The sequence below is a fragment of the Hemiscyllium ocellatum genome, chromosome 6 (genome assembly GCF_020745735.1).
Source record: "Hemiscyllium ocellatum isolate sHemOce1 chromosome 6, sHemOce1.pat.X.cur, whole genome shotgun sequence".
Lineage (NCBI taxonomy): Eukaryota > Metazoa > Chordata > Chondrichthyes > Orectolobiformes > Hemiscylliidae > Hemiscyllium > Hemiscyllium ocellatum.
Window position 1 is genome coordinate 123969429 of NC_083406.1, and position 27977 is coordinate 123997405.

At 41.5% G+C, this 27977-nt stretch overlaps 1 protein-coding gene across 4 annotated transcripts in view; it reads left to right on the forward strand.

Annotated features, from left to right (window-relative positions):
* rrm1 (ribonucleotide reductase M1 polypeptide) overlaps positions 1–24635 on the forward strand; it is a 35559-nt gene extending 10924 nt beyond the window's left edge. For all 4 annotated transcript variants that reach the window (XM_060826385.1, XM_060826388.1, XM_060826386.1 and 1 more), the window contains exons 3-19: positions 639–816; positions 2159–2259; positions 2654–2713; positions 2792–2831; positions 4306–4468; positions 6158–6299; positions 8542–8625; positions 11107–11268; positions 11741–11820; positions 12600–12801; positions 14641–14790; positions 15254–15475; positions 18502–18578; positions 20862–20997; positions 21108–21203; positions 22983–23171; positions 23908–24635. In XM_060826385.1, the coding sequence (XP_060682368.1) occupies positions 639–816; positions 2159–2259; positions 2654–2713; positions 2792–2831; positions 4306–4468; positions 6158–6299; positions 8542–8625; positions 11107–11268; positions 11741–11820; positions 12600–12801; positions 14641–14790; positions 15254–15475; positions 18502–18578; positions 20862–20997; positions 21108–21203; positions 22983–23171; positions 23908–24090 (2265 nt within the window). In that variant the 3' untranslated portion in view covers positions 24091–24635. The remainder of the gene's footprint in view (positions 1–638; positions 817–2158; positions 2260–2653; positions 2714–2791; positions 2832–4305; positions 4469–6157; positions 6300–8541; positions 8626–11106; positions 11269–11740; positions 11821–12599; positions 12802–14640; positions 14791–15253; positions 15476–18501; positions 18579–20861; positions 20998–21107; positions 21204–22982; positions 23172–23907) is intronic.
* Positions 24636–27977: the final 3342 nt, after the last annotated feature.

Genomic DNA, 27977 nt, shown 5'->3' on the forward strand with positions numbered 1-27977 from the left:
AGGTGATGGAGGTGAATATAGGAGCAAAATTCAAGGAGGTATCTTGACTGATATGTGAAAATGTAGACAACAGAGGGTTATGGACCATGTAGAGGTGAAAAGTTTTCAGTTCAGAAAGGCATAATTTGTCTGCACAGTCTTGGTGGGCCAAAGGGCCTGTTCTGCTATACTGTTCTTTATTCCATTCTTGAGATTTTATAGCACTTCCTGAAAAATCAATGAGTCATACAGATGCTTTTGCCTTGCAAACCCTTTTTGAATTTCTAAGGAATTTGAGTCTGTAGACTTGTCAGCCGATTGGTGCCTTACTGTCCTGAAGTAAAAAGTCATGTTAGTCATTAGCAATAAATTTGGAATTGTTATTTGTTGTAATGAGTGCCAGAAGAACACTAAGATGTTTAGATAATCTGCTGCAAATGTTGTCAGTCACTTAAAGTCAAGAGTGTGGTGCTGAAAAAGCAGCCTGACCTGCTGTGCTTTTCCAGCACCACACTCTGCTCTGATGTCCAACATCTGCAGTCCTCACTTTCTCCTGGTCATTTTGAAAGGACAAGTTAAATATCTGTGTAGGTTGTACACCAATTGATGACTAATTTGTGCATTGCTTTCCTGCTGTGATGGATCAACTTGTCTTTCAGGCACAGATCACGATGAAGGTGATCCAGGGTCTGTACAGTGGCGTTACCACTGTCGAACTAGATACTCTAGCAGCAGAAACAGCTGCTACAATGACCACCAAGCATCCTGACTATGCCATTCTTGCTGCAAGGATTGCAGTCTCCAACCTCCACAAAGAAACCAAAAAGGTTTTCTCTGGTGAGTAATATTTGAGAGAACTTACGATAGAATGATTGACCAAATATGCAGGCCAACGTCATATTGACAGGTGATTTTGTAATGACTCTTGATTCTATCAAGCAGATATCTAGGCAAGTTGGTGGAGTGGGGTGGGTAGGTGGCAGACAAATTTCAATGTCAAGTAGCATTAGGGTGACTAGATGGTTCAGTGGTTAGCACTGTTGCCTCTCAGTAACAGGGACTCTGATTCATTTCTGTGTGCAATTTGCACATTCTTCCTGTGTCTGCATGAGTTTCCTCCCATAGTCCAACCATGTGCAGGCTAGGTGGATTGGCCATGCTGAATTGCCCAAAGTGTAGAGTGAGTGGATTAGCCACAGGAAATGCAAGGTTATAGGGATAGTGTAGAATGCTCTTCAGAGGGTTGATGTGCACATGGTGGGCCAAATGGCTTGCTTCCACACTTTACAGATTCTGATTTGAGTAGAGAAATGAAGTGATGCATTTTGGTAGGAACAACTGAAAGACTGAGCTAAGTGGTTAGCACTGCTGCCTCGCAGCACCAGGGTTCAATTCCAACCTCTGGCGACTGTCTGTGTGGAGTTAGCACATTCTCCCCATGCCTGCGTGGGTTTCCTCTGGGTGCTCCGGTTTCCTCCCACACCCCAAAGGTGTGCAGGTTAGGTGAATTGGCCATGCTAAATTGCTCATAGTGAGAGGTACATTAGTCAAAGGCAAATGGGTCTGGGTGGATTCTCTTTAGAGGGCTGGTGTGGACTGTAGGCAATCTAATCTAACAATACAAAACAAGGATACAATTCCAAACGAAGTGCAGGAGCAGAAGGACCTGGATATATATGTACACAGATGATTGAGAGTAGCAGGATGAGTGGAGAGACAACAAGTGAAGCATCAGAATTCTCTGATTTAGTAGAGGCATAGAGAACAGGAGCAAGCCCATCCACCCACCTGGAGTATTGTGTAAAGTTTTGGGTGCCACATCATAGGAAATGTATGAATGAACAAAAGACTATACAATACAGGAACAGGCCCCTCCGCCCTCCAGGCCTGCACAGGCGCACCTTCCCCTTCCATACTAATGCTGTGTTCACTTACAGAATCTGCATACCTCTATTACCTTCCTAATCATGTATTTGTCCAGGTGCTTCTTGAATGCTGCTATGGTCTGCTTTTTCGACCACCTCTGGCAGCATGGTCCAGGCAGTCGCCACCCGTTGCATTGGAGAGAATGTAGAAGTGATTTACTAGAATGGTTCCAGGAATGAGAAGTTTTAGCCATGAGCTTAGATTAGGTTAACATCCCTCTTTGCTTGATACCTTTGTTTTTTTTCTTTTGCAGACGTCATGGAAGATTTGTATAACTATTTGAACCCTCTTACTAACTCTCATTCACCCATGATTTCCAAAGAAACGTTGGAGATTGTACTGGAAAACAAAGATGTAAGTGCTTTCTTATTCAGGGTTTGGTGAGGTGTAATTCTAACTCCCTTGTGTACCATGAAGGTGCAAATGTTATAATGTTAAGATGTTTTGACTGACAAGAACCAGGATAGATCCAGGATCTAGGCTAATTGCATTAGGTGAAAATGTGTTGCTGGAAAAGTACAGCAGGTCAGGCAGCATCCAAGGAGCAGTAGAATCAATGTTTTGGGCATGAACCCTTCTTCAGGAATGAGGAAAGTGTGCCAAGCAGGCTAAGACAAATGATAGGCAGGGCAAATACTGACTAGTAATGTTTGATGCTCAGGACCTATCTGAATGGGTGAGATGTCTTTGGGATTAGCTGAATAACAGATTTCTTCTAAAGTGATGCTTTTCTTTTCTTTTCACTTAGCGCCTGAATTCTGCTATTATCTATGACCGGGACTTCTCATATAATTACTTTGGATTCAAGGTGAGCTGGTTGATGAGGTGGTGTTCACTTTATGTTAATACTTTTGTGTTGGCTTACGTTTGCATTATTTTTTCACAGACACTGGAGCGTTCCTATCTTTTAAAGATCAATGGGAAAGGTATGTTTAATTTGCTGTTAACTCTTGGTGTAGGATAGCGGAGATTGGATATCTCACTGGATCCCTTGCTGAAGATATGTCAGCTGAGAGGAGTCAACAATTCTCTTCATAACCATCATTTCAGTCCTTAATTGGCAGAGCAAGGACAAAATACCATAGATGCTGGAAATCTGAAATAGAGAATGTTGGATAAACTCAGCAGGTCTGACAGCGTTGATGGGAAAGAAAGTTCTGAAGAAGTCACAGTGGAATCTTGTTTTTCTCTCTCTTCAAAGGCTGCCAGACCTGCTGTGTTTATCCCGCATTGTATTTAGACCATAAAACATAGGAGTGGAAGTAAGGCTATTCGGCCCATCGAGTCCAGTCCACCATTTAATCATGGCTAATGGGCATTTCAACTCTACTCGACCACGAGTGGAGTTGTAATTTGTTCCTTCACTGTAGAGACTTGATCTGTCAAATCTCTCTCTGCACCCCAATCACCATTCAATAAAATCACGGATGTCTGGGTAACTCCATATTTCTCTTACCCCAGATAATAACATCATCTTGTTTATCAAGAATTTCTGTCCATATTACAAGTATTAAAGACACTGCTTAAAATGTGTTGCTGGAAAAGCGCAGCAGGTCAGGCAGCATCCAAGGAGCAAGAGAATTGACGTTTTGGGCATGAGCCCTTCTTCCCATTCCTGAAGAAGTACTCATGCCTGAAATGTCGATTCTCCTGTTCCTTGGATGCTGTCTGACCTGCTACGCTTTTCCAGCAATTCATTTTCAGCTTTGATCTCCAGCATCTGCAGTCCTCATTTTCTCCTTAAAGACTCTGCCTCCATTGCTTTTTGAGGATAAGTTCTAAAGGCGCTCAACCCTCTGAAACTTTTTTCCTTGTCACGTTTTGTTTAAATGGGTGACTCTTCATTTTTAAGCAAGTAGAAATATCCTTTCCACATCTACCCTGTCAAGGCCCCTCAGGATGTTAATTAGTGTCCTTTTGTTTCCTAGGATTTGGCTCTGCATTGAGCAGAGAATGGAGTGGTTTAACTCTCTCCTTTTTAGTGATATTTAATCTTTGACCCTGAACTGGTAGGAAAATAGATTCATTCCTTTCTGAACTGGTTACAGTGTTCTAATGAAATGCTGACCAGCATTAGTTTGGTTGATTGACTTTTCTTGTGGCGTGGTTTGTGATAGGCATTTCAGGTATCCATTATGTATAGGAATTGACTTGAGGATGTTTGGCTGATACAGTCCATTAGTATAGTACAGTTGTTTCCCGCACTCACCCCATCATGCGATGAAGTGCTGAACTCAATTCAGTGCAGTAGCCCTTAAAAAGTGAGGGTGTTTTGAGTTAGCCTGAACCTGTTGTGTCTCTAAGAATCCTGGCAGTCTCATAGTAGTGTTGGATTCAGGTTCATTCTATATGTACTGATAAGATGCTATGTTGTGCTTGACATGGATTCTTGTTTCTCAGTGGCAGAACGGCCTCAGCACATGCTCATGAGGGTTGCTGTTGGAATCCACAAACGTGATATTGATGCTGCCATTGAAACATACAACCTGCTGTCTGAGAAGTGGTTTACTCATGCTTCTCCTACCCTGTTCAATGCTGGTACTAACAGACCTCAACTCTCAAGGTAAGGAGCTGTCCTCAGCTTTACTCCCCATTGCTTCTAAAGGTTGAATTTTATTTTTAAGGCACTTTCTCCTCTTCCTTGCACTTATTATCATTGATACCAAGCCTCACTAACTTCTGAGGTTGGAGTCAGAATAATTATTTAGAAGCTCCTCAGTGTGTTCCTCTACTTTCCCTTCCTCCAGTCTGTGAGCTTTACTGAAGTGACCTTCATGCTGTTTTACTTAATCTGATGTTTTCTAATCCTGAGGTGTCTTGGGCAATAGATTTTAATCCCACTGCAAGAGGAACTGAACCAGGGTATTTTGGTCAAATAATACTTAATGAGACTGCAGTTCATTATTAGCATTTGAATGCTTTAGAGTCTTGCAAGATAATTGAACATGTTAGTGTGACCAAACATTACTATGGAAAGGTCATACAGTATTCAACAGACCCATCGTCCTACTGAGTACCTTCAGTTGTTAAACATAATTGAGGAATTGCACTTTCACATTGAGTTTGTGACTTCAAGTCCACGACAATGTGACTCTTAACTGCTTTCTGAAATGGTCTGGCAAAACCTCAATTATACTAAATTATTAAAATAAAAAATAATACTGTAGGGAAACTAGGAATCATCTGTGCTTTATAGCTTTATCTGTGACATCCACATCCCAAGAATGATTGATAAGAATAAGCCACTTACTTAGTCAAACATATTGTGTGGATCATTTGAATAGAGTTGGCAGCTTCCCTTCCTTGAAGGCAGTCAATAAAGTTTTCGTTAAGCTATTTTCAGAGTTACATTTAGTGATTGTCCACAAGTTTGCTCTTGGGAAAAATTCAGTAAATTATCTTGTCTGTGAATACTATCATTGCTTGCTTCCAGCCTCTCATCTCTAGTGCGATGATTATTTTTCTTATTTCTTCTAACACCTTTTATTAGGAGACTTCGCTTTCCTCCATCAATCTTCCCTGTTTGAATCAAAGCTCAGTTTTGAGCAGCAGCAATTCCTGATTCATTCTGGGGAAGGATAGTTTAGTGTTTATTTAACTGCAAGCAATCCACTATCTTGGATGAATGCACTGGAGGCAATTTTCTAAATCATGCCACAGCAGCTGGGAAAATTAAATTCAATAAGTCAATATAGAATAAAATGCCAGTCTCATTGTTTATGCTCGTGAAACTACCAGACTGTCATAAACATTACTCGTTTCACGTGTTCATGCGACAAAGGAAGGCTGCTGTCCTTGCATGGTCTATGTACATATGATTTCAAACCCACACCAATGTTGTTGACTTTTAACTGCCCTCTGAAAGGCCTTACAAACCATTCAAATGTATCACACCACTTAAAAAAAAAGACTGCATTGCAGGTGTACAGACCTGTGTTGCAAACAGGTTTTGTTTTGGAATCTGTTTGTAAGTCAATTTCTTTGAGTCAGAACAAGTTGAAGGACCATGTAAAGCAGCTGTTCATAAGTTAGGAGTGTTTGCAGGTCAGATGTTGGTAAATTCAGGGTCCCATACCTAGATTAGATGAACTGCTGTTTACCACCATCTCCAGCCCAACAAAGGTGGGCCTTCCCAATGACTTCCCCCTTGTCCTGTGAATGAGTGGTGGCTTGTGCAATGAATCCTTAGTAAGGAAGGAATGGAGCCTCTCTCCCCTCCCTGTTGACCCACTGAACTGACTTTGTCTTGCAGCTGTTTCCTGCTTGCCATGAAGGATGACAGCATTGAAGGGATTTATGACACCTTGAAGCAATGTGCTCTGATTTCCAAGTCTGCCGGTGGGATTGGTGTTGCTGTGAGTTGTATCCGAGCGACGGGAAGCTACATTGCTGGCGTGAGTACAGAAAGAGTGCAGTTTGCACATTCAGCAAATGGGCAGTGGCCATTCATGCTGTGGGGAAGTGTTCAGCTGTTGTGGTTCTGCTCGCCGAGCTGGAAGTTTTTGCTGCAAACGTTTCGTTCCCTGGCTAGGGAACATCATCAGTGCTGTTGGAGCCTCGTGTGAAGCGCTGCTTTGATGTTTCTTCCGGTATTTATAGTGGTTTGTTCTTGCCGCTTCCGGGTGTCAGTTTCAGCTGCAGTGATTTGTATGTGGGGTCCAGGTCGATGTGTCTGTTGATGAATGTTCTTGCCGTTTCCGGGTGTCAGTTTCAGCTGTAGTGGTTTGTATATGGTGTCCAGGTCAATGTGTCTGCTGATGGAGTTTGGGGATGAATGCCATGCTTCTAGGAATTCCCTGGCTGTTCTCTGTCTGGCTTGTCCTATGATAGTGGTGTTTTCCCAGTCAAATTCATGTTGCTGGTTGTCTGAGTGTATGGCTACTAGAGATAGCTGGTCGTGTCGTTTTGTGGCTAGCTGATGTTCATGGATGCGGATTGTTAGCTGTCTTCCTGTTTGTCCTATATAGTGTTTTGTGCAGTCCTTGCATGGTATTTTGTAAACTACGTTAGTTTGGCTCATGCTGGGTATTGGGTCCTTTGTTCTAGTGAGTTGTTGTCTGAGCGTGGATGTTGGCTTATGTGCTGTTATGACTCCTAAGGGTCGCAGTAGTCTGGCTGTCAGTTCTGAGACGCTCCTGACGTATGGTAGAGTGGCTAGTCCTTTTGGTTGTGGCATGTCCTCGTTCCTCGGTCTATCTCTTAGGCATCTGTTCAGCATTGTAATGACCACACAAACCTGCAATTAAGCTGCTCCTTGGTGGTGTTTTTACTCAACGTCCTCTCACCCCGTCTTCATTTCTTTATCTCTTCTATTCCTTTCTCCTTTGTTCGTTATTTTTTAACTTCCCCCTTAAATTAAGCTAAGATTTGTCCCAATTATTTCCTGTGGTAGTGAATTTAATATTCTCACTACCCTCTTGGTAAAGTGGGTTTCTCCTGAATTCCTGATTGGACATATTAGTAACTTGCATGTGTAGCCATTTGTTTTGATCTGTATAATTAAAAAACCATTTTTCTGCATCTATATTTATTAAACCCTTTCATAATGTGCTTCAATTTGATCACTCGCTTTAAACATCTGTCACTCTCTTGCCCTGATTCCTCTCCCTTGCTGTTCTGTTCATCACAACATCACTTGGCATAAGCCGGTTATGAAAAGGAGCAAAGCAAATTAGGGAAGTGTTCAACTCCAAGAGGGCTGATTTCAGTGATTGGACCAATTTGTGGGTGGCACGGTGGCGCAGTGTGGGTAGCAATGCTGCCTCACTGTGCCAGAGACCCGAGTTCAATTCCCGGCTCAGGCGACTGTGGAGTTCGCACATTCTCCCCATGTTTGCGTGGGTTTCCACTGGGTGCTCCGGTTTCCTCCCACAGTCCAAAGATGTGCAGGTTAGGTGAATTGCCATGTTAAGTTGCCCATGGTGTTAGGTGAAGGGGTAAAATGTAGGGGAATGGGTCTGGGTGGGTTGCGCTTTGGCTGGTCGGTGTGGACTTGTTGGGCCGAAGGGCCTGTTTCCATACTGTAAGTAATCTAATCTAAAAACTGCCTCTAGCCCTAGAGCCCTTTAAGGTCCCTATGCCCCTCTAATTCTGGTCTTTTGTGTAAGCCTTGGCATATGAGCAATGCTACCACCAGGTGGGGTCATGGATACGTGTGCAGTAAATCACCAGTGGCAGTATGATGTTGATTTAACTATTAATTTCATCCAGTGTTGCTCTGAACCAAATAATTCTGATTTTCTTTGGTAGAGGGGTCAATGGTGGGGGAGGAGGGAGGTGTTGAGAATTTTTGAACTCTTGTACTGGGATGCTGGAACTCGCTGCTTGAAAAGGTGGTTGAGTCAGAAGCTCAAGTAACAGTTAAGTGATACTTATCTGCACAAAGGAATCAAGGTGGACATTTTTAATGCGGTGACCTGTTTCCTGTCTGAGATCACAAATCCTGTGTAAATTTTTAATTTTAATCATTCCACCATTGGGTGATTTGGCTCTAAGTTATCAATTCAGGTTTCACTTCTTAGTTCCTCCTACTTGGTGTCAAATGTTTGTTAGCACTTTGTCAAGTGCCTCAAGCCTTCTCAAATTAGAGGGACTATATCAATATAACTTATCGATAATGACCTCTTATCATTTCAGACCAATGGAAACAGTAATGGTCTTGTCCCGATGTTGCGGGTTTACAATAACACAGCACGTTATGTGGACCAGGGTGGAAACAAGGTAATTGTTAACATAGGAGGAGGTGATGTCCCTCTGGTATTGTTGATGGACTGTTAACGCAGAAACCCAGATAATTTTCTGGGGACCCACATTCGAATCCTACTGTGGCGGATGGTGGAATTTGAATTCAATAAGTGTCTGCAATTAAGAGTTTGAATGATGCCCTTGAATCATTCCTGGTTGTTGGAAAAACCCTTCTGATTCGCTTCAAGGAAGTGAATTTGCCATTCTTACCTGCTCTGGCCTACATGTGACTCTAGACCCACAGCAATGTGGTTGACTCCTAACTGTCCTCTGAGTAATTAAAGATGGGCAGTAAATGCTGGTCTAGTCAGTGACACCTTCATCCCATGAATAAATAAAGGAGAAAAAAAATGACCTGCTATAGATATATAGTGCGAAAATACAATACCCTAGATTCCAGACATCAGGAATGAAAAACTAAAATTGAAACACCTGCAGATCTGGCTGTATCTATGGAGTTGAAGCTTCAGCTTGGCAACCGTTCACTAGAACTGGAATAATTTAAAGATGAAGCAGTTTAGAAGCAAGTACAAAATTTATAAAGAATGGAAAGGGAAGGACAAGTCTGTATTGGTAGCAGACAATCCTCCATTTAGAGTCATAGTCATAGAGATATACAACATGGAAACACACCCTTCAGTCCGACCCGTCCATACCAAACATATATCCCAACCCAATCTAGACCCACCTGCCAGCACCCGGCCCATAATTGTACCAGCCTGCACCACTTCTTCTGGCAGCTCATTCCACATACACCCTCTGTGTGAAAAGGTTGCCCCTGAGGTCTCTCTTATATTTTTCCCCTCTCACCCTAAACCTATGCCCTCTAGTTCTGGACTCCCTGACCCCAGGGAAAAGACTTTGCCTATTTATCCTATCCATGCCCCTCAATTTTGTAAACTTCCATAAGGTCACCCCTCAGCCTCCAATGATCTGGGAAAAATAGCCCCAGCCTGTTCAGCCTCTCTATAGCTCAAATCCTCCAACCCTGGCAACATCCTTGTAAATGTTTTCTGACCCCTTTCAAGTTTCACAACATCTTTCTGATAAGGAGACCAGACTTGCATGCAATATTCCAACAGTAGCCAAACCAATGTCCTAAACACCAGCAATATGACCTCCCAATCCTGTACTCTATACTCTGACCAATAAAGGAAAGCATGCCAAATGCTGCCTTCACTATCCTATCTACCTGCGACTTCACTTTCAAGGAACTGTGAACTTGCTCTCCAAGGTCTTTGTTCAGCAACACTCCCTAGGACCTTACCATTAAGTGTATAAGTCCTGCTAAGATTTGCTTTCTCAATATGCAGCACCTCGCATTTATCTGAATTAAACTCCATCTGCCACTTCTCAGCCCATTGGCCCATCTGATCAAGATCCTGTTGTAGTCTGAGGTAACCTTCTTCGCTGTTCACTACACCTCCAATTTTGGTGTCACCTGCAAACTTACTAACTATGTTTTATGCTCGCATCCAAATCTTTTATATAAAATGACAAAAAGTAGAGGACTCAGCACCGATCCTTGTGGCACTCCACTGGTCACAGGCCTTCAGTCTGAAAAACAACCCTCCAGCAACCTCTGCCTTCTACCTTTGAGCTTGTTCTGTATCCAAATGGCTTGTTCTCCCTGTGTTCCATGAGATCTAATCTTGTTAATCAGTCTCCCAAGTGGAACTTTGTCGAATGCCTTGCTGTGCCATATGTTGGTTTGCTCACTGAGCTGGAAGGTCCATTTCCAAATTCTTCGTATTTAAAATGGACAATTCAGGAGTGAGATAGGAGGTAATTTTTCTCTTGAATATTAGTGGAAATCTAGAAAACTTTCAAAAGTTTGGATGCTGCGTGTCAGTTGAGATTTTCAGATAGTTGACAGACCTTTTGATGTTATAGGGGAAGGGCAGGGAAATGAAGTTGGACTGCAGTTTCAAGGGACTGAAAGCTAATTCCTGTGTATGATTTAGAGGTAATGGACAAGAAAAAGGAGCAGTAATAAGCCATTTAGCACCTTGATCAAGGCTGGCCTGAGGTTCTTAAACTCCACTGCCTGTCCCCCAGTCTATTTATTCAATCAAAATTATATTTGAACTTGGAGCATATCATGATTTGGCCTCCAATGCTCTGTGGAGAACCTTCTGAAGACTATTGACCCCAGAATGGAATAAAGCATCAGTTGTCTTCAGACCAACATATTTATCTGACCAGCTGTAGAAGGTGTTGTCACTCACTCATCAGAATCTACAGCCACAAGATACTAATTTCAGTCCAGAACTTGTTGACACCCTTAATAAATTCATATGGTTGGCCACTCTTGGAGCTTCAGATGAAGTCAAATCTCAAGCCTACTTTTTGTCTAGAAACTTATTTATAGAATGTTTGAATAATAGTGTATAGTGTAGCTTCAAAACTTTCAGTGACAACTGACCTGAGTTTGATTGGCTTTCTTGTCTTGTGCAGAGACCAGGGGCTTTTGCCATTTACCTGGAACCCTGGCACATGGATGTTTTTGACTTCTTGGATCTGAAGAAGAACACTGGGAAGGAGGAGCAGCGAGCTCGTGATCTATTTTATGCACTTTGGATTCCAGATCTCTTTATGAGACGTGTAGAGAACAACCAGGTAAAAAGCTAGTAATAAGTTGAGGGAGAGGGTCCTCAAGTAGGGAGTACAGATGCAGGGGATAAGACCACTTCTTGAATGGTCTGTTAAGGAAAACATATTCCTGGACGACTTTACCCTCTGGATGTACCACAAGGGTTTATGTGCTGTGAACTAGTTTTGAAAACTGACAACTATTTATGCAGCATGCTCCCTCACGTCAAAGTGGGAGTGAGCTGATAATTGATTTTGGTATTTTAATTGAGAAAACAATATTAGACAGCAAGGCATCACCTCAGTTTCTTGAATAGTAGCTTGTGACCTTCAAGATCCACTGAAAGGTCAGATGGGGCCTGGCTTTAAATGCCATGTGAAAGATGGCATGACCAGACAAAACAGTAGGTAGATTGGAACAGCTTTTGTCTTTGTGTTGAAGTGAATGGGCTCCTTTCATAGTTGATTTTCACTTCACACTCACCATTCATTCTTGTAGGATTGGTCTTTGATGTGTCCCCATGATTGTCCGCGCCTCGATGAAACTTGGGGAGAAGAGTTTGAGACTCTGTATGAGAGGTAAGGAGATATTTCAAGTAGGAAAGATGGGGCTACCTGGGTTTAGAATGCAGCTATCTGAAACCTTGTATTATGGCTGAGATGTGAGGAGTGTGCTGACTTACACTCATTTCACTATTATGCACATCATAACATTGATGTTAATGTTGAACAAACCCAATGCCAGAGTGAAACCTGGATTTTTTTTATAGACTCTGATGTTTTTAAACTGTGGCAGGTAATGAGCACACTGGCCGATACTTCAGGAATTCTAATGAAGACTAAAGAGTTTACTAAGCAAGAATGAATGTAAACAAATAGACTTTTGGACATCTCCACACCATGGCCCCAAGCTTCCAAACGAAACTCTAAAATTGACTGTCACATTTTAAAAATTTGTTTGTGGGATGTGGGCATCACTGGTTGGATTAGCATTTAATGTCCATCCCTAGTTTCCCAGTGGGCATTTGAGTCAATCCCATTGTTATGGGTCTGTGGCCACGTGTAGGCCAGACAAGGTAATTACAGCAATTTCCTTCTCTGAAGGAAGTTAGTGAACCAGATGGATTTTTATGGCAATTGGCAATGTTTTTTTTTGCTCATTCGATTTTTAATTCCAGATTTTAAAAGAAACAATTGGGTTTTTAAAAAATAAAATTAGTTGAAATTGCACCATCTTTCCATTGTTAGAATATTCTGGGAACCCAGCATCAATTTCCTGTTTCTTCTATTCCACTCTGTGCAATCCTTCAAATTGTAGCCCACAAGCATTATTATTATCTAGCTTTCTCTTCTGGCAGATATGAGAAGGAAGGACGTGCACGCAAGGTGGTGAAAGCACAACAGTTGTGGTATGCAATCATTGAGTCTCAGACTGAGACAGGAACTCCCTATATGCTGTATAAAGATGCCTGCAACAGGAAGAGTAACCAGCAGAATCTGGGTACCATCAAATGTAGCAATCTCTGCACTGAGATTGTGGAATATACCAGTAATAATGAAGTAAGTAAATGCACAAGAAGATATTGTCTTGATGACTTTTGAAATACCAAGCTGCTACAGAGAACAGTTTGTAAAAAGCCACCACTGCAAGATTGTGTCTTTATTTAGCATTTCTGTTAATTGATGCATTGAAGATTTAGAATGTTTATTACCAGCATTCTTCTGCTGTTTGACAGAATATAGCAGTTAATTTATGCACAGCAAGATCTCTCAAACAGTATTAAAATAATGACCAGGTAATTTTTCAGTGTTACTTGAAGGTTGTATATATTAATCTGCAATTGAACTCCCCTGCTGAGATCTAAATTGTGGGATCTTTTGCTTTTTGCTGATGAGGTGGGCAATGTCTCTCCTTAATATTGTATAAGTAGAACTGCACTTGCTCACTACTCCGGCTAAAGTGCCAGCCTGGATTATGAATTGAAGTCCCTGGAGTGACACTCTTCCCATGTAAACAATCTTAGGGGGCTATAGTGTTGCCTGCTGGTCCACACTGATAATCATGGGATCAATTAATATTCAAGTAACGCTTGCACCAAACACATACCAACAAGAGAGAATCTAACTAATGTATCTTAATGTTCAAAGCAACACCTTTGCTGAATTCCCTACTGTCAACACCATACGAGTTTATCATTGATCATAAACTAAAGTGGACTAGTCAGAAATACTGTGGCTACAAGAGCATGTCAGGTCAGGAATTAGAATCATAGAATCCTACAGTGCAGAAGGAGGCCATTCAACTCATTGTGTGCATTGACCCTCCAAAGGTCATTGTCTCCCATTCCAGTATCCCTGCATGGCTAACCCCTTCTAAAAACAAAGCACCCCAAGGAAACCCACGCGTGCACAAGGTGAATGTGCAAGCTCCACACGTAGTTGCCCAAGACTGGAATTGAATCCAGGTCCCTGGAATTGAGGCAGTGCTAACCACTGCTGTGGCAGTGAGTAACTCACCTCCTGATTGCCCCACTGCCTATCCACCATTTGCAAGGCACAAGTCAAGAGTGATGGAATGGTGTCAGCCAGGTAAAACAGCACTTGATCGGCACCACATCCACACTCTCCACCACCGATGGCTCTGTGGCGACAGTGTGTTCCATCTACAAGATGCACTGCAGCAATTTGCCAAGCCTGCTTCAACAGCACCTTCAAACATGCAACTTCCAGCACTTAGAAAGCTGTTCGGCTAGCTGATGAAATGCAATACCACTTGTAAGTTCCTCTCCAGGCCCCCCACACCAACTGACTTGGAAATATATCTCACTGTTGCTGAGTCACAATCCTAGAAATTATTACTGAACACAGGGGCATGCAGAAGTTCAAAAGACAGCTCACTGCTACTTTTGAGGATAATTAGACATGGACTATAAATGCTGGCCTAGCTAGTGATACCTATATCTCATGAACAACCAATAGCAAACTGTAGTATGGTATCAAAAATAGAAATTGCTGGAAAAACTCAGCAGGTCTGGCAGCATCTGTAGAGAGAAATCAGAATTAAAGTTTCTGGTCCAATGACCCTTCCTCAGCATTGCTAGAGGTCATATTTTTGCAGATATTCTGTTGCCTATGACAACTCCATGACAGGAAGTCATGTTTTGCTAATTGTCTGCTCCAGAGTACTTCTGTTAATTTATGGTTAATGATTGGTGAAAACCTGATTATTAATGGTTTCTGGTCTCACCCAAAGGTGCAATAGTCTTATATTGGACTTCTGGTTTATGTATCTGAAACACAATTACTAGTGTCTTTATTGCTGAGAAAGTTATGTGTTTCTATGTTTTGTGATACTTTGAGGCCCTCACCATTTATTTGGTGTAATTTTTTTGTTGGCAGGTTGCAGTTTGTAATTTGGCTTCTCTGGCATTAAACATGTACGTCACTGCAGATCGTACTTATGACTTCAACAAACTAGCAGAGGTAACACGTGTAGTAGTTCGAAACCTGAACAAAATCATTGAAGTGAACTACTATCCAGTTCCAGAGGTAAGCACTGGGGGTGAGGGCCAAGATAAATGAGGTGTCTGTGGTTAAATAATGGAGCAAAACATTTTAGTGGATTGTGGGGGGGGGTTGTCTGTGTATGAAAGGGTAATGGAAGCAGATACTTATCATGTTAGATGTGCTCCTGAAGTACTGTGACCTCAAGGGGCTAGGAATCAAAAGCTGGGAGTGGATAGTTATATAGACAGCACAGGCATGACACCTCTGAAATCTGTAAATTTTCTATTGTTTCAGAGGTTGATCTATGAAAGGGGATTTGTATTTGGGTTGCATGTATTTTCCACTTACTTAAATAAAACGATTGACTAGGTCTTGGATATTAGCACAGGAGTATTTGTACTTGTGAGCATTGAGGCTGCTGCTGGGATCTGGAGCAGTTCTGATGTAGAAATGACATGGCTTGAGATGAGTGTTTAACCTATTGACCATTTCCACTTTGTTTTAGGCGGAATATTCTAATAAAAAGCACCGGCCAATAGGAATTGGAGTTCAGGGGCTTGCAGATGCCTTCATCCTGATGCGCTACCCCTTTGAAAGTGAAGAAGCTCAGAAACTCAACATTCAGATCTTTGAGACTATTTACTATGCAGCACTGGATGCAAGTTGTGACCTGGCCAAAGAACTGGGCCCGTATGAGAGTTATCAGGGCTGTCCTGTCAGCAAGGGGGTAAGTGGTTGTATTGAAGCTGAGCACAAGGAGTTCCTGGTGTATCAAAGAATCATGTAGTACAGAAAAGACGCTTTGGTCTTTCAAGTCTGCACTGACCAAAGTTCTACACCTATAATCTTATTGAGGATCCACATTCTACGGTCTGTGCTTTTCAGTTTCCCTGCTATTTACCTTTATGAGAATAGAGTAACCACTCTGGTTTCTGACACCTTGGGTTTACTTCATTTGTGTTTGATTTGGGCATTACAGGAATCACTTTCAGTTTGTTGCTCATCCCTAGTTGCCCAGAGATGGCAGTGGTTAGCTGCCTAATAATTGAATGCCTTTCTAAAACTGCCTATTGAGGAATTTGAGAATTTGTAACATTGACATTGGGTTGGACTCATAGGTAAGCCCAATCAAATAAGAACCGCAAGTTCATTTTATATAAGAATGAAGAGCTGGAATAGTCAATTCAGCCCTTTGAGCCTGCTCTAAAATTTGAAAGATCATGGCTGATCTCATCTCTGTCTCTACTCTACTTTCCTCCCAATCTCAATGACCATTCAATCTATCAAGAATTTAAGATCTATCTCCACGTTAAATTTACTGTGTCCTAGCATCCACTACACTCTGGGGTAGTGAAATTCATGATGCCCGAGAGAAGTAATTTGTTTTAATCTGTTTTAAGTCTGCCACACCTTATTCTAAAACTGACCTCTCTTTCTAGATTATCATGGGAGAACATTCTTACGTCCGTCAATCTCCTTAGCATGTTAGACCTTGATTAAATTTCCCTTCATTGTAGTAAACTCCAGAGAATAGAGATCTAAACTGCTCAATCTCCCTTCATAAGAAGAACTTCTGATCTGCAATCAATATAGTGATCCTCCTTTGAACTTCCTGTAGTTCAACTACATCCTTCCTCAAGGTGTCTAAAATTGTATGTAATACTCCAGGTGCACGACGTGCCTTGTACAGTTGTAGCATCACTTCCCTACTTTTACTTTGACAATAAATGACAAAATCTCATTTGCCTGCCTTATTACCAGCTGTACCTGCAAACTAGTTTTCTGCATGATTCATGCACAGGACTCCCAGATCCCTCTACACTGAAGCATTCTGAAGTTTCTCTCCATTTAAATGATAAGTTTCCTTTCTATTCCTCTGACCAAAACAAATAACCTCTCACTTATCCTCATTAAACATCTTCTGCTAAACTTTGACCCCTTCACCCAACCTGTCCATATCTATTTGTAAATTTCTTAGTTCTTTGCAACTTACTTTCCCACACATTTTAGGGTTGTCTGCAAATTTGGCTATAGTATTTTCTATCCTTGCATCCAAGTCTTTGATATAGATTATAAGTAGTTGGGGCCTGTGAACTGAACCCTGTGGCACCCCACTCATTGTCTTGCTAGCTAGAAAAGACAGTTCTATCCCAACTTTACTTTCTATTGGTTGGCCAATCGTCTTTCCAAGCGAATATTACCCCAAAACCTATGTGATCTTACCTTGTGTGTTAATCTTTTATGCAGTACCTTATCAAATGTTTCTAGAAATCCACATATGCTGTTTCTACAGGATCCACATGATCCATGATAATTGGCACATTGTAGAGTCAAAAAGTGTGGAAGCAGGCCATTTGGGGCTTAAAATCCACACCAACGTGTCAAACAGCATCCCACTCCAGACATTCGTCCTCCTCTTCTTCTCCTCTCTCTTTCCTCTCTCCTCTCCACACACACACACACACACACACACACACACACACAAAATCCTGGTAACCCTGCATTCGCAATGGTTGATCCACCTCACCTACACATCCCTCGACACTGAGCAATTTCCCATGGCCAATCCATCTAACCTGCACATCTTTGAACTGTGTGAGGAGACCGGAGTTCCCAGAGGAAACCCATGCTGCCATGCTGAGGTGGCGAATGTGCAGACTCCACACGTTGCCCGAGGTGGGGTTTAGCCTGTGTCCCTATGGCTGAGGGGCAGCTAACCACTGAGCCATTCTGCCACCCCAAGCTACATCTTCAGAGAACTTTAGCAAATTTGTTAAATAACTTACCCTTCATAAGAGCGTGCTTACCTGATGGGTGTATTTTGACATTCTGAATTTCCTGTCATTAATTTCTTCTGACAGCAGATATAAAACTAACTGGTCTGTGGTTTCCTACCTCTGTCTCCCTTTTTTTTCAATCAGTGAGTTTTATTAGAATTTTTCCAATCCAGTGGAATTTTTCCCATATCCAGGGAATTTTGGAATATTATAACCAACGGATCCACTATCTCTGCTGTCACTTCCTTTAAGACCCTAAGATGTAAGCTGTCAGGCCTGATTTGTCTACCTTCAATCCTAATAGTTTGCTCAGTACTTCTTCCTGTCATGATTATTCTGTTTCTCCCTTTTTATAACCTCTGCATTACCTGTTCTATAAACTATAGGTAGGATGTTTATGAACCGGCTGTGTTTAATTAGCTTTCTGGTCACTTTCCCTACTTGTGTTTTTTTTTGTATTTGTCAAATTTTAAGACTTCAGTAGGATCTGAATTTGTTTTCCAGATCATTATTTCAGGCCTCTGGATTGCAAATTCAGTGAAATAACCACTGTGCAACTGTACCCAATTAGCTAATGTAAGCTAACAGGAAATGCTTGCTTAGATAACTATCCAATGATTCTTTGTGTGAGGTCTGATTAACTGATGCACTGTGTGGTTGATATTTTTGCTGATATGTACTCCCAAGTTGGATTAACTGCTGGAGGACTGACTGTTTGGAACAGTTACTGCTGTGTGTATCAGTGCAGCTCAATTTAGATAGTATGGCTCCCTCTATATTGCTTCACCTGCCACTGCATTGCTCCATGTGATACTGAGCAGTGTGTGCTCTTAACACTTTGTGGGGGGCTGGGGAATTTGATTTAGGTACAGTGTATGTTTGGTATTATTTCCATAGTTGTGTGTTGCATTGCATTGTTCTGTACTGATGAAGACATAACGCATAGATGTATCACATTTTACTGTTCTGCTTTCAGATCCTTCAGTATGACATGTGGAATGTCACTCCCACTGACCTTTGGGACTGGAAGGGGCTAAAGGAGAAGATTGCAAAGTAAGTTTCCACAAATAATTTTGAAAGGCAAAGAGGATTTTGGAGATTTATATTTGGTGGGGGGGAGGGGGCGGGGTTTGTAAATTTCTGGTTAATTTTCCTTGGATTAAATTTTAAAAATTAAGACACTGAGTTGTTCGGGCTGGAAAATTGTCTAATGTATTCTTGGTAGTAGGGCATGAAGCTAAGTGTATAAGAGGATTTTATTGGGCTTATCAAAGTCATTAGTGGCACTTATGATGCAGTTCATTGTTCAATTGTGATATTTCCCTTCCTCTTCAGTACACCTGACCCTAAGCTGGAGGATTAGTATCTTTAGTAGTTTATATTTAATCTCCTAAATCCTTTCTTCTTTTTGAATATGTTATGACCGATGTTTTCTCTAAGCTGCGTGAGCTTGCAGCTCCTCTTGATTTCTGCACATGGCACACTGATGGCATTCACTTCCACATCCAAACGTTGCTGCTGCACATGAACCTTGAAGGCCTGCTGACTTCGTCATCATCAAAATGATGGAAGGCGTCAAGTGCCATCAAGTAGTAGTTGCACCATAAAGTAAACAGATACTCAGTCTGGGTTTTGCAGGACCACTCAGCCCCTGATGTTATTAATCTTGGTTCAATCATGGACAAAAGAGCTGAGTTCCAGAGGTGAGGTGAAAGTGTGATAGTATTTGACATCAAGGTGGTATTTGACTGTGTTTGGTATCTGGGAGCCCTAGCAAAACTAGAATCAATGCGATGCAGGGGAGGAAAGCTCTCTGGATGGAGTCTTACCTGGCATGAAGAAAGATAGTTGTGGCTTTTGAAGGTCAATCCTTTTATCCCTTGGACATCTCCTTAGGAATTTCTCAGAGGTACCCTTGGCCTAACTATTTTCAGCTGTTTTCTTTATTCATTCTTGGGATGAGAACGACACTGGCTAGGTAGCATTTATTGCACATCTGTTAATTGCCAGTTTCATCAATGATCTTTCCTCTGTCGTTGGATCAGAAGTGGGGATGTTTACTGATGGTTGCACAATGTTCAGTATTATTCGCGACGACTCAATCTGAAGCAGTCTGTCCAAATGCAGCAAGATCTGGACAATATCCAGGCTTGGGCTGACAGTAGCAAGTGATATTTGCTTGATACTTGGCCTTTTGACTATATCCAACAAGAGGAGGGCATTTAACCATCTCCCCATGATGTTTAATGGCATTACCATTGTTGAATGTCCCGTTAACATCCTGGGGGTTACAGTTGACCAGAATCTTAGCTGGACTGTCTGTATGTACTTGTGGCTATGAGGAAAAGGTCAGGTTAGGAATTCTGCCAGTAACTGACCATCTGACTCTCCAAAACCTGCTTAACATTGACAAAAGACAAGTTATGAGTATGAGGAATACTCCCCACTTGCCTGGATAGGTGCAGCTCCAATAACAGACATGAAACTCAAAACTATCCAGGTCAAAGCAGCTCTCTTGATTGGCACCACGTCTACAAACATTGTTACTCCACCACCAACATTTAGTAGTAGCAGTATGTACCACCTATAAAATACACTGCAAAAATTTACCAAGGCTCCTTGGACAGCACCTTCTAACACCCACTGCCATGTCCATGTAGAAGAACAAGGGTAGCAGATACATGGGAGCACCACCTCCTGCAAGCTCTCTTCCAAACCTCTGACCATCTGACTTGGAAATATAGTGCTATTTCTTCATGTCACTGGGTCATAATCCGGGACCTCCCTCCTGGACAGTATAGAAAATGTCTCCACTTCAGAGCTGCATTGGTTCATGATGTAGTGAACTCCCCAGCATCTTCTCCCTGGCAGTTTAGGGGTATATGATTAAATTCAGGCATACCCAGTAACAGCCACATCCCATAAACAAAGATAATTTGAATCTGAAGAAAGCAGATCCACATACCTTCACTCATTCTTTGATCTACTGGTTTGCTACCAGACCTTGTCTTTTATTTTCCCATTGACTCATCTGGTCTGATTGTTCTGTCCCTTGCAGTAGATAGGAAAGTTACATTTGAAAGGTATCTGCATTTTATATTCTGCTGGAAGTTTTGGCCCCTATCCCCTGTGGATAATGAGGAATTAGTATACTTCAGTTTTCGAAGAGCGGGTGCAACTGTAATGGGCTGAATGACCTCTTTTGGTACTGCCTGATGTGTTAAACTCTAATTGAAAGTTTGTCTTTTCTTGGATTGATGCTTTGTTAAACTTTTAGTCTTTTCCTGAGAATTTATAATGAGGCTTCTTGTTCTTTGCACTTTTCACTTCACTTAGATATGGTGTTAGGAACAGCCTCCTGATTGCTCCGATGCCTACTGCATCAACAGCTCAGATCCTAGGTAACAACGAGTCAATTGAACCATACACCAGCAACATCTACACACGCAGAGTATTGTCTGGAGAGTTCCAGGTCAGTAGCCTTCATATAAATAGGCTTAAAGTACCAAGTAATATAGGCAGTGTAATATTTAAAACAATGAGACTTGGCAAGTTCAGCATCTTTATATATTATCCCCACAGATTGTTAACCCACATTTACTGAAAGATCTGACTGAACGTGGACTGTGGAGTGAAGACATGAAGAACCGGATCATTTCTCAGAATGGATCTATCCAGGTTTTAAAAAAAAAATGCCTCTTGTGACTCATCTTGTTCACTTCAGAGAGATTCTGTCATTAGCTTCAGTTTAATTCTCATTGGTCCTGTATCCATCTCATCTGGTTTTAGTGTCTTGTTTCCTCTTTCTAGAAATATGAAAATTGATTCCAAAAGTAATCAAGAAGGTAAAGGGAGGGGGTGCAGGAAATGAATGCAATAACTGTAATTAGTTTTGCAAACACTTATTTCCTAATGGGGCTAAAAGCTGATAAGTCCCTTGGACCTAATGGGGTACCTCCTAGGATTTTAAAAAATAGTAGATGCTATGGTAATAATCTTCCTAATACCCTGAGATACTGGAAAAGTCCCAGAGATTTGAAAAACTGACAGTGTAACGTTTATTCAAAGAAGGAGGGAAACAAAACAGCTATTGTTTCCCTTATGATTTTATAAACCTCTGAGGTCACCCCTCAGCCTCCAAGGCTCCAAAGTAAACAGCCCCAGCCTATTCCGCCTCTCTATAGCTCAAACCCTCCAACCCTGGCAATATCCTTGTAAATCTTTTATCTCGGAGCGAGACCAGAGTTGCACACAATATTATAAAAGTGGCCTAACCAATGTCCTATACAGACACAACATGACATCCCAACTGCTATACTCAGTGCTCAGACCAATCTATTTAGGACCAGAGGACATAATCGGAGTGAGGAGTTATCCAGTGAAGACAGGTGAGGCAGCAGGTTTTCTGAGTCAGCCACATCTCACTTGTGCTGCTAGAATCACAGCATTTAGGATTCCAGACCCCCTCAGACCTCAGCATAATTTTAAAAAGTCAAAGTCTGGTGCCTACAGTGATGAGAGAGCTGCTGTCTTTTGGATGAGAAAACCAACACTGATAAAACGACACATGGCATTGTTTCAGAAAAGAGCAGGAAAATCTTGCCGTGTCCTGACCAGTATTTATTCCTTGATCAATATTACTAAAACAGGTTGTCTAGTCATTATCACATCACTGCAAAACCTCACCAACAGTATATATACTGCATGCCATGTTTCCTACATCACAACAGTGACTACACTGAAACTTTACTGGCTGTGAAGGGTTTTGAGACTTCCAATATGTAAATGCAAGTCTTGAAGGAAATCCATTTCCCATTAACACATTGCCTTGAATTGTTCCTAATGTTCCTACACTTCGTGCAACAACCAAATACTTCTGCTAGCGTTACACAGCCCATCACAATTCAAGATTGCAACACAACAGCAATTGACTTTGTTCTGTCATTCTAATCAATCACGGTTGATCTTTTTATTAGCTCTATCCTTACCCTCTGATTCTATAATCCCTAATGGTCTTACCTAACAACCCATATTAATCTGCTTTGATGTTTTTAGTTGGCTCCCAATCATTTTGAAAGAGCTCAAGATATCCAATATCCTTGTGTAGTGACTTCTTGCTGTGCCTCTAAATGGCCTGCCTCCAGATAATAGGCTTGTTCTACACCATCTTTACCTCACCAAAGTATTGGATTCCATCCAGTACATTCTTGCCATGAATGTATTCAGCAAAGGCTTTAGCCAAGAGAATAACAAAATTGAGGTGAATTTCTGATTTGTTGTGGCTGCTGTTATGCTGAACAAAATCCTGCCATTGTATGTGTTATGATCATTTGGTACTAAACTGAAAGGAATAATGAAGAGGAAAGTGAAAGAGCTGAGGCATATTAATTGGTTGGGGGTGGGTGCTGGGGCAGAGTGTGATGTCTGTAGGAGCTATGAACCTGTTTCCTTTGGCAGAGCATTGAGGGGATCCCTGAGGACCTTAAGTCACTGTACAAGACAGTCTGGGAGATATCGCAAAAGACTGTGATTAAGATGGCAGCAGACCGTGGAGCACACATCGATCAGAGCCAATCGCTTAATATACACGTTGCTGAGCCTAATTATGGCAAGCTGACCAGCATGCATTTTTACGGCTGGAAGCAGGTAAATCATAACGATATGGATTTCATATGCCAAGTGGCAAGTACAAAGTGCAGAGAGATGACATCTTTCAGTGGGTTGTGTGACATACATTCTATGTATTAGTATGCAGTAGATAGAAGTTAAAATTGATGAGTCGTTGAGTATAATTGGCAATTAAAAAGCTCCCAACTATCGGAGAATGGATATGTGCAAGCTTGATTGAACTCTGGGATCAATATCCTAATCCCACTTGTCACTTGTTCAGTGTCTTGCTGAGTCTGTTGGTGTGTATAGCAAGTTCTCTTCCCCTGCAAGAGTGAATGTTTTCAGAAAGGAAACAAACTTGGGGTGTTGGGAAGTGCAGCTGAATGAAAAATTAGTTGTATAGTACTCTGGAGTAGCATTTTATCCAAACCCCAGCGATCCTGTTGTGCCTACAATTCTGCTATCTTGAACGTTGTGATTTTAATCATTCCACTGTTGATAGCTGTTGAATCCTGTCTTTATAATAAACTTTAGAATTTCTTCCCTAAATGCTTTACCGTTCGACTGCAGTCTGTTTCTTTGAGACACCTGAAAAGTTTTAATGAAACTTTTAGTAACCTGTCCTAAAATATCTCTTTAATACCTGTATCAAGTTTGTCTGTGTTAAAATATTTTGGAGAGTTAACTCTGTAAAGACTAAAACAATTGCAATTTATTGAGAGGTGAAAGACTCAATCTGCTACATTGACAATCCCTCTGCTTCATTTCACAGGGACTGAAGACTGGCATGTATTATTTAAGGACCCGCCCTGCAGCCAATCCTATCCAGTTCACTTTGAATAAGGAAAATCTCCAGGAAAATGCAGCAGTGGCTACAAGTGTTAAGGAGAAGAACAAAGCAGCCATGGTGTGTTCTCTGGAGAACAGAGCAGATTGCACGATGTGTGGCTCTTAAACCCAGGAGTGTCACCTGAGGCTTTGCTAGTGTGCTTTTAATACTGGGTGTAGGTATCACTGGCAACCCAACATCGAATGGAATTATAGGAACCGTTTCAGTTCACCAGATCTCATCTGTTAACAGATACAATGTCATGTGAATCTTTGCCACAACCAGGATTTAAATACAGAACTAACGAGGTCATTGCTAGGAGATCATTTTGTCCTAATACACAATATGCAGCTTTTGTGGAAGGCACAGCACCAATTGTGTAGCCATTGAGCAGCTTTTGAATTGCTGCATGTGGGTTTGAGTGCTTGATCTGTGCTATATTGTTGAGTGGGTTCCCTTTGAGAAGGAGCTGCTGGTGTTATGGTTTGGTTTCAATGACAGTGGATTGTGAGCACTATGTATGTCCCAGGTGCTCCTGCACTCACTGCCAAAGAATTAGGTAGGTGGATTGACTATTGTTCAACTATAAGCTCATGATTCTTGGTGTATATTCCTTGTACAGTTTCTTAACTATTATGAATGGTGAACCATCATTAAACTTTCCTATAAAATGTTTTGTTTCTCTTTCTGAAGGTTGGGCTGGAATCTATTTGGTATATAGCTCAGTGGTAGCATATTTCCAGATCATACTTTCAAAGTGCTCTTCAGAGACTTGAACACAGACTCTAAACTGAAACTCTGTCAAGTACTTGAATTCTGAATCTCCGAAGGTATCCTTACAAGTCCAGTGACAATGCTTCAAAAGTACTTGGCATGTTGTGAAGTATTTTGACATATCTGGAGTTAGGTGAAAGAAGTATAGGATGAGCATGATCACACCTCATAACCATTATAGTCTGATAGCTGATCTAGTTGTGGTCCATAGAAACATAGGACATGGGGAAACTGTTATGTAAGGTTGTTGACTATTCAGGAATGACAATTTTGCACAATTGTCAGCATTTTGGAAATTGTGGCAATTGATAGAATAATTAGGACTTTTATATAATAAAGGCTGATGCAAAAGGAATTCTTAATTTAAATGTTTTAGTCCCTCACCTTGGAGCAGCATTTCCCCTACGTTTTTCTTGGTATGAATCTATTTTGAGGTCATGGGCTTTGTGAGCTGAGTGAGAATCTGGGACTGCATGTTGGGTGGGGTTAGTTGAAAAGGAAGGGTTCTCAAAATAGATGAACATCTGTCTATTCACAGCCTATCATTGCAAAGCAGAAGCAATGAGGTCTTGGAGCAGTACATTAAGCTATACTCAATAGCAGAAAAGTACAAGTCTTTAAAGGACCATCATAACTCAGAAACCCATTACCATTTCCATTGTAAAGGACAAGGGCAGCAGATACATGGGATCAACAACCACTTGCAAATTCCCCTCCAAACCACTCACCACCCTGGATGATGTGCTGCTCTTTCAGTGATGCAGGGTCAAAATCCTAAACACCTTTCTGAAGTGCATTGTGGGTCAAACTGCGTCACATGGACTTCAATAGTTTGAGAAGGCAGTTCACAAGCAAATTGCTGGCCCAGAGGCCAAGCTCACATCCCAGGAATGCATAAATCTATCTTTATTTTAAGTTCCATGACAACCATTGTTGCCTCTAAGCTTGTAACCCCAAATCTCATATCTGTTACCTAGTTTAATTTTGTCTGCCTGTACAAGTTGGACTAAATAGTCAGCTTCCATATCCTGTAGGTGGGAGAGGTTGTGGATTTCGATGATTGTCAGAGGAGCCTTGATGAATTTCTGCAATGCATCTTATATTTGCTAAACTACTACCGCAATATTGTGTTGAGTGAAATTTAAAAGTGGTGGATGAGATACTGATCAATATGGGCTACTTTGTCCTGGATTGTGTTGAGATTACATTCATCCAGGCAACTGGGAAGTTTTCCTTCACCCTCCCAATTTGTACCTTGTGGACAAACTGGAGCGACAAGCAGAATTAGTCAACTCCAGTTCTTTATAGCCACTGTATTTATTTTCTTCGTGGGATGAGGACTTGGTCAGCATTTATTTCCCATTCTTAATTGCCCAGGACGCAGTTAGCAGTCAACAACATTGGAGACAGGTGTGGGCCAAACCAGGTAAGGAAACTGATTTTTCTCCCCTAAAACATAAGTTAAGATGGATTTTTGTCACAATTATCAATGTTATATGGTCAATATTAGACATAATTATGGATTTTTAATGAATTCATATTTATCCATTTCTGTCTACTCTATAAAATCCTTCACCATTTTGTGTGCTCTTATCAAATTTTCCCTCTAGAGAAACTAGTGTCAACAAACACCTTTCACCCTCTGCTTTCTGCTGCAAAGCCAATATTGGATCTAATTTGCCAATTTCCTCTGGATACCATGGGGTCTTACCTCTTCGATCAGTTTTCTATGCATCACCTTGTCACAAACCTTACTCGGTTCACGTTGACTACATCAACTGGATTACCCTCATGTTCTTGGAAAAACAAGTGCATCTGTGAGCATGATCTTCCCTGACAAAGCTATGCTGACTATTCTTGATCTATGCCTTTTCCCTTCAAGATTAGTGCTTTCCCCTCAGAATTTTTCTGTTGATCAACTCATTGGACTTTAGTTCCCTTCTTGAATAATGGCAACACATTAGGTATCCTCCAGTTATCTGCCATCCCTCCTTTGAATTAGAATTAAATCCTTAAAGCGTGGAAACAGATCCTTTAACCCAACAATTTCACACTGACCCTCTGAAGAGTTAGCCACAGAGACCCATTCCCCTACCCTACATTTACCCCTGACTAATCCACGTAACCTACAAATCCATGAACACTAATTTAGCAAGGCCAATTCACCTAACCTGCACATCTTTGGATTGTGGGAGCAAACCCACACAGACACAGGGAGAATGTGCAAACATCACACAGACAGTTGCTTGAGGCTGGAATCGAACCCGGGTCCCTGGAGCTATGAAGCACCACAGCCACCGTCCACCTGAGAGAATTTGAAAACTAATGTCAGGGACCCTGCAATTTCCTCCCTTGTCTCCCACAGCAACCTGGGATACATCTCATCTGGGCCTGAAGAGTTGCCCAATTTTAAGCCTGCTAATACCACTCGTATCTCCCCTCTCAATCCTCTTCCCTGATTTGTTTTATACCTAGATCATAATTCTCTTATAGTGAAAACAGATGTGAAGTACTCAGCTAAAACCTTACCTACATCTGGCTCCACCCAGATTGCCACTTGGGTTCCTAATGGACCACTTTCCCTGTTTATCCTTTTGCCCTAACTAATTATAACGTGTTTGATGGGGAAAATAAAGGAAAATCCAGTTTTTCATGCATCTTTCCAACCTTATTTATGTTTGAAGTAATCCTTTCACTTTCTGTACAGTTTCTGGTGCCTGGAACTGGGTGTTGACTGGTTGAAGTTGAACCAGTCTTCATGGCCCTGCTTTGGTGTTTTATGACGTTCATCTATCAGCCCCTTCAAGTAACACCTGGTCCATCTGTGACAAGGTGTGTGGATCCAGTATTGTTTCGACCCATCAAGGCTCACAACAGAGTGGAGGAAAGTCATAATGTTAAGGCACAGCTGTGTTTGAAGCTGATTTGGTGTTTTTCTCTAGGTCTGTTGCTAAAACCAGTATCTCATGCAAATGTTAGTCAAACTGATAATCTAAATCAATTCAGGTTAAAAGAAGCAATAGTCAACTTGGGAGAAACTCAGTGGGTCTAGCAGCATTTCTGGAAAGAGAAGTGGTTAATGTTTAGTGTCTGATGATGACTCCTCTTCAAAACAGCGTTTTTTTTTCTCTTTAAGGATATTGCCAGACCTGCTGGGCTTGAAAAGTGCTTTGGTATCATTACAGATATCCAGCAGCTGCAGTATTTATCAAATTTTAAGAGGACTATTGTACTCGTTG